Source organism: Chrysochloris asiatica, unplaced genomic scaffold (assembly GCF_000296735.1).
Source record: "Chrysochloris asiatica unplaced genomic scaffold, ChrAsi1.0 scaffold00324, whole genome shotgun sequence".
Taxonomy (NCBI): domain Eukaryota; kingdom Metazoa; phylum Chordata; class Mammalia; order Afrosoricida; family Chrysochloridae; genus Chrysochloris; species Chrysochloris asiatica.
Window position 1 is genome coordinate 1,648,071 of NW_006408842.1, and position 7,012 is coordinate 1,655,082.

The following is a 7,012-nucleotide window of genomic DNA, read 5'->3' on the forward strand; positions in this document are numbered from 1 at the left end:
TTTCTACTCCCGTAAAGATTTACACCCTTGGAAACCCTGTACAGGGTCGCTATGGGTCGGAATCGACTCGACGGCACTTAACAACAACAACAACAACAATGATGAGACCTGGGGACTCCTGGACTCAGGGGCAGGGATATGGCCCCAGAGGACTAGACCAGAGTGTGAAGCATCCAGCTGATATGAAGTGAGGGGAGATGCACAAGAACACCCACACTTGCAGATAGTACCCATAGTACCCATTTGTCCTGGCTTCAATGGCTGGTGATCAGAACACAACTAGAGGAAGAAAGAAGAGGAACAACAACAACAAAAAAGAAAGTAACCCATTACAAGTGGATGAACTTGACCTATGCTTATGGATGCAGTATGACCAAGGAGGTGACAAATCTCTACAGTGAGGATCATTCCCACCGCCTTGGTACACAGGGTCGACAGAGATGGGGAACTTAGACATTGGCTAACCAAAATGGGGGGACTACAAAGGCAAGAAGTGACTGGCTTACAAGCTTTCAATAGGGAACCTAGCTCTACAGGATACAGGGAAAGGTAAAACCTCCACTGAATTGTTTCCAACCTGTCTGAATGGGGTTGATAAAAGTTGAGGTGGAAAGGACTCCTGTGGTTTATTAGGGAATGACTCCTGTGGTTTAATAGGGAATCAGGTCTGTCAGTGAGTGCTGGATAAGTAAATGTAAATGTTTGGTAACTAAAGGACGGGAGTGACTGATTTTGCAGTTCAGGAGCAGAGATCCCTGGAACCATCAAGGGAGAAAAGCAAAGTGTGAGACCATGTCTGGGGAGGCAGTGACACTAGGGATGAAGGCACAAGTGATGATGTGCACAGAAGGCGCGGCTGGGAACTCTGGATTCAGGGAGGGAGACAGGTTGTGTGCTGGGGGCGGGAGTGGAGGGGGCAAGTGTGTGGGGTGTATCCTTTGGTGGTTTGATGATGCATGTAGGAGATTGTGGTCATTGCAATGAAACAAAATACAATAGGATGAATGTAAAGATAATGTTCACCCATGTAAACTAACACATAATTCACAATAAAAATTTTTAAATAAATAAATAAAATTATGGGTGGGGGGTCGGGGAAACCCTATGGAGCAGTTCCCCCTGTAACACGTGGGCTTGACAAGCTCAGAGTCAATTCGACAACAACCCCGTGCCCCACAGCCCCTACATTTACTGAGCTTTCTGGGCCTTTAGTCTTGTTTTTGTCACTGAAGAGACTTCCTCTCTCCAGTGGCTACCATTTGAATATCTACCTCCTCAAGGCAGTGAGCACAAATAGTCTTGTGAGGATCTTCAAATTCAAATGAACTATCTCCTTCCTCAGCTCTGGTAGTGTAGTGTTTACAAATCAGGCTGTGAACCGCAAGGTCAGTAGTTCGAAACTACCAGCTGCTCTGCGGGAGAAAGATGAGGCTTTCTGCTCCCGTAAAGATTTACAGCCGCGGAAACCCTGTTCAGGGTCGCTATGGGTCAGAACCGACTCGACGGCACTTAACAACAACAACAGCATCTCCTTCCTCTGATAGCCACTAGTCTTCCCACCCTTCGTCCTAGCAAGTGTTTCCTGTCAAACACTGAATATACACTTAGAAACAATATACCCCTATGCCCAATGCATAGAAGCCTGAGTTTATTAATGGTTCCCAGGAGTGAGAAGGAGGAAGCAAAAGGAGGTATAGCTTAAGGAAAAGGTACTGAAACATGTTAGGAATGGATAGTGGTGTTGGCTGTACAACATAGTGAATGAAACGTCACTGAATGGTACATGTCAAAATGGTTGAGCTGGCAACCATGTTGTTATGTATGTTTCACTCCTGTCCTGGTGAAATTCACAACCTGGTTTTAAAAAGGAAAGAAAACCCACAAATTACACAGAACTAAGAAAGCAGCTCTCTCCTTTTAAGATAGAGTGCAGTGATTCCATACAATAAGCAATGAACTGCGAACCGCAAGGTCCATGGTTCAAGCCCACCAACTGCTTCATGGGAGAAAGATGAGGCTTTCTGGTCCCACAAGGATCTAAAGGCTCAGAAACCCTATAGAGGGTCATTGTAAGTCGGAACCAACTCAATGGCACTTGACAACAACAAGAAAGAAACTCTCTCTTTTTGAAAAGGATGTGGCCAGGGCAGAGTTGATTGAAGAAGAAGCCTTAAGCTGAGCTGAGAAAAATTCAGAGAGCCAAGGTGAAGTATTATAAGAAAATGGAACAGAACGTGCAAAGGTCTGGGGTAGGACAGGCCCTGGTCAAGACAGTAAAGAGAGCCAAAGGTCATAGGACGGGGGCATGGCAGCAACGAGGAGCTGGACTCAGAAGGCACAGACTGGGTTACGCAGACTTTAATTAATTCTAAGTGCCTTGGGCACCTGTGAAGGACTTGTAGGCAGGGAGTGACATTCACATTAAACTTACTCAGGCTGTTGTGTAGAGAATCAATTACATATCAAAACAATGGACCTGAGGAGATCAGTGAGGAGCCACCTGCAGCCCCAGGTGACAAGTGCCAGCTTAGATTAGGAGGAAGAGGGGAGTTAAGAGGTACATTTTAGAAAAAGAGTCCGACAGGACCAGGTGGTAGAGTCCATGTGGGAGGAGGTGAAGAAGGAGAAATCAAAGATGACCTGATTGAGAGAGGCCAGGGGCAGGTGGGGAGTGTCAGGCTGGGTGTCACAGGGAAGAAACCAAATTTGGGCTGTGCTGTGTTTGAGATGCCTGTGAGGCAGCAGAGTGGACCTGTGTAGGCCAGGTGCTCAGAGATAACATCTACTGTATAAAGTTAAGAACACAAGCTGTAGCCCAGCCTGTCTTGGTTCAAATCCCAACTCTACTACTTCTGATGAAATGAACAAATCACTTCTTTGTGCCTCAGTTTCTTTTTTTTAATGTTTTATTGTGAATTATGTGATTATATGGGAGAACATTAGTTTTACATTCATCCTATTGTATATCATTTCATTACCATGGTTATAATCCCCTCCATGCATTATCAACCAACCAAAGGGTATACCCTACAAGCCTGCTCCCAGTCATCAGCACACAGCCCCTCTCTCTCTCTCTCTGTCTAAAGTCCGCAACTGCTCCGTCTCTCCATGTCATCTTTGCCTCAGTTTCTTTTTGTGAAAATGCAGTTACTAATAGCACCATCAATGGACTCAAGCATGGCAACAATTGTAGGTTGGCCCAGGATCGGGCAGTGTTTCGTTCTGTTGTGCACAGGGTCGCTATGAGTCAGTACCTACTTGATGGCACCTAACAACAACAACAACAATAGCATCTCAGAAACCCTATACAGGGTCTCTGTGAGTCAGACCAGACTCAACGGCACTTAACAACAACAACCACAGCAATAATATCTAAGTAGAGTTGGTAACTGTCTTAAATAGATTCTCTGAACTGTGTCTGGTACATAATGGCTAATACTTGTTGTTGTGTGCCACAGAGTTGGTGCCGACTCACATCGACCCTACATAGTGTTTCCGAGAGTGACTCTTACTTGGGTTTGAACTGCTGACCTTGTAACTGTCAGTCCAGTACTTATCCTGCAGTGCCACACCAGGGCCCAGTACTTATTATATAATGCTTATTGTCGCCGTTGTTAAGATACATGTTTGTGAGTTATAAGCTTCTAGATGGTATTTCAAGTCTCAGGCACAGATGAGATCAATGAGGAAAACAGTTTGGATAGTGGGGAGGCAGGGTTCCAGAACCGAGCACTGGCGAACCCCCTTCCCAAGGCTTTATGTTTGGCGTGCTTGAGTAGGAGCCCTGAGTGGAACAAGTGGCTAATACACTTGACTGTTCACCAAAAGTTGCCCTGAAGAAAGGCCTATTGATCTACTTCCGAAAGCGTTGCCATGGAGCACGGTTGTACACAGACACACACTGGAGTCAGATCAATGACAACTGGTCTGGCATTGGTTTTTATGGGAGCAGGAAGGGCCATAGCAGCGGGGGAGAAAGCAGACTAGGATTGGCCTGGGCTCTTGGAGTTGGGAGAAGGAAGTCCTTAGAGTAATTAATGTGTGTGGATTGCTGCTGGGAGGTTAAGAGGAAGACAAAAATCCCATTGTCCTTGGAAACTTGATGTCTGTGGGTGACCTTGAGGAGGGCCAACTTTAGGGAGGCTTGAGGGCACAGACCAACTGCAAACTGGGTTTAGGAGTAAATGGGAGGTGGAAATGTATAGAACATATGGAAAGTTCATAAGAGAAAGTTGGTTTTGTGAAGAGGAAGAGAGAATTCTAGCAGGAAATGGGAAAACGTAGGGTTGAGATGGGAGTTCCTAGAGCATGTTTGTTGACTGGTGGAAATGACCCATAAAGATGGAAAGAGGAGAGGAAAGGGAGAGGACAACTGAAGCGTCAAAGTGTGATGAGTCTCCCTTGGTCTCTGTAAAAATGCGTGGGCCCAGGTAAGCGCTGGACAGTTAACCAGAAGGCCAGCAGTTCAAATCCACCAGCCGCTCCACTGGTGAAAGATGAGGTTTTTTGCTTCCATAAAGATTTACAGTCTCAGAAACCCTATATAAGGTCGCTGTGAGTCAAAATCGACTCAATGCCAGTGGGCAGATGGGAATGCAGCAACTGGGGATTATTTGTTTTTATCTTCTCCCTACTACATAGCACCGTGCTGTGCAAGAAAAAGAACAAAATCTGGTGTGTGTAATTTATTTTACAATGTGTGTGTGTTCTCTTGTGTCTTGCAGTTTAAATGCCCAGCCGAGGGTATCGACAGCTCGGGGAAAACAGCTCTACATTATGCAGGTAACATCCATACCCTTATTGGTCTTCTGTAATGACAAAAGCAAACTTTCCATTTTCTGTTCAGACTATTAACCTTATTGTTCCATTCCTGGTATTATTCTCTGCCATTATCCTAGACATTCCGGTTTAACTCAATCTGCAAACCCCAAAGTTTTACCAAGGAATTAAGCTAGTGGATCCCATGTTTGTCACCAACGGTATCAAATCGGCTCAGAGAGGGTGAGATTGAGATCAGACACCTCTGAGACGGCATTGTGTGGTGGATAACAAATCCCATTTTCCATATGCCACCCCCTTGGCTATCACACCACTGTGTCCACATCCTGAAGGAAACTATTGGGCCATCTGTGCAGGACATTTTGTGATCATTAAGGTTTTGTGTCAACTTGACTCAGCCAGGATTCCCAGTAGTTTGGTAGTTGAGATGTAGCTACCCCCCATGATGTAATAAACTAATACTAGGAGCTTATCAGTTTATGTGATAAACTAATCCCACCACCATCCTGACCTCATTTATGGGAGATTCCCAAGGGTGTGGTGTGCACCACTTTTTATCTTACAAGAGATAAAAGGAAGAGAAGCTTGACCAGAGAGAGGGACCCACTACCACCAAGAAAGAAGAATCAGAAGTAGAGTGCTTTCTTTGGACCTGGGGTCCCCACACTGTGATACTTGGAGACTGATGTCAAGACACACAGACATCTTCAAGGAATGTTGGGCCTATATAAAGATGAAGAAATGACCTTTCCCAATAGCTAGGACTCTGAATTGGGACTTCTAGTCTTACAGACTGTGAGAGAATCAATTTCCAGTTGTTATAGCCATCCACTTGGTATTTCTAGCATTCTCCTCCAACACCATAACTCAAATGTATCAGTTCTTCTACCGTCTTCCTTATTCATTGTCCAATTTTCCAATGCCTATGAGCCCACTGAAAATTCGCTGGCTTAAGTCAGGCACACCTTAGTCCTCAAACAGACATCTTTGCTCTTCAACACTTTAAAGAGGTCTGTAGATTTAAATAATGCTAAATTTACATAATAACTTAAAATACCTCTGATTTAACCTGCCCAATGCTGTTTGTCTTCAGCGTACTTAACGTGAGCGTCTGCAGACTGCGTAGGACATATCACGTGGTCTCTGGGAAGTACAGATGCCCAGGTTGTAAGAATAACTGTGTAACACTGGGGTGTTTGTGCTTTCTCCCCCGCAGCGGCACAGGGCTGCCTTCAGGCTGTTCAGGTTCTCTGTGAGCACAAAAGCCCCGTCAACATCAAGGATTTGGTAAGTACCAGATGGAGAGGCACACTGATTTGCAAAGCATTGTGGGATACTCTGGAGTCCTGGTGCAGTGATAGAAGTTAAGCACTGGACTGCAAGGTGGGTTTGAACTGCAGTGATCTGTGGTTCAAACCCACCAGCTGCCCCTCAGAAATCCTATACAGGATCGCTGAGTCAGAACCAACTTGACGGCACTAAACAACAACAACAGGAGATTCTCTGAGAATCACAAAGACTTTGTTATTGTTAGATGCCAGTGACTTGCAGTTTGAACCACAAGGTTGGTGGTTCAAGCTTACTAGCCGCTCCTCAAAAACTCTATACAAGGACGCTATAGGTCAGAACTGACTGGACTGCATTTAACAACAACAACAATCTTTACTAGAGCAGAATCATTAGGTCTTTTTCCCGAAGACTCTCTGTATAGGTTTGAACCACCAACCTTTTGGAAAGCAGCCTAGTGCTTAACTATATGCACCACCAGAGCTCCTTCATGAAGACTTTACAGACTTACATATTTGGCCAAATTCTGTTGCTTTTCAACCTAGATCTGCAAAATGGATTTATGTAATATCCCCCATTTGTCCCTAAACCATTAAGACATGGTAGAACCTCTCTGGAAAGCAATATGATGCTTCCTCAGATGGTTGGAAATAGAAATACCGTATGATCCAGCAATTCCTCTACTTAATATTTACCCACAAGAAATATGAGCCATAACACAAGTAGATATATGCACACCAACGTTCATAGCAGCACTATTTACAATAGCAAAAAGATGGAGACAGTCTAAGTGCCCATCAACAGACGAATGGATAAACAAACTTTGGTACATTACACACAATGAAATATTATGCTACCTTGAAGAATAACAACAAGGAAGTAGTAAGCTATCGTATAACATGGATGAACCTTGAAGACATTATGTTGAGTGAAATTAGTCACAAAA

General features: G+C 44.5%; 1 protein-coding gene across 2 annotated transcripts in view; it reads left to right on the forward strand.

Annotated features, from left to right (window-relative positions):
- The window catches only part of RAI14 (retinoic acid induced 14), a 94,466-nt gene that overhangs the window by 52,458 nt on the left and 34,996 nt on the right, over positions 1-7,012 (forward strand). For both annotated transcript variants that reach the window (XM_006875379.1, XM_006875380.1), the window contains exons 4-5: positions 4,725-4,782; positions 5,996-6,066. In XM_006875379.1, the coding sequence (XP_006875441.1) occupies positions 4,725-4,782; positions 5,996-6,066 (129 nt within the window). The remainder of the gene's footprint in view (positions 1-4,724; positions 4,783-5,995; positions 6,067-7,012) is intronic.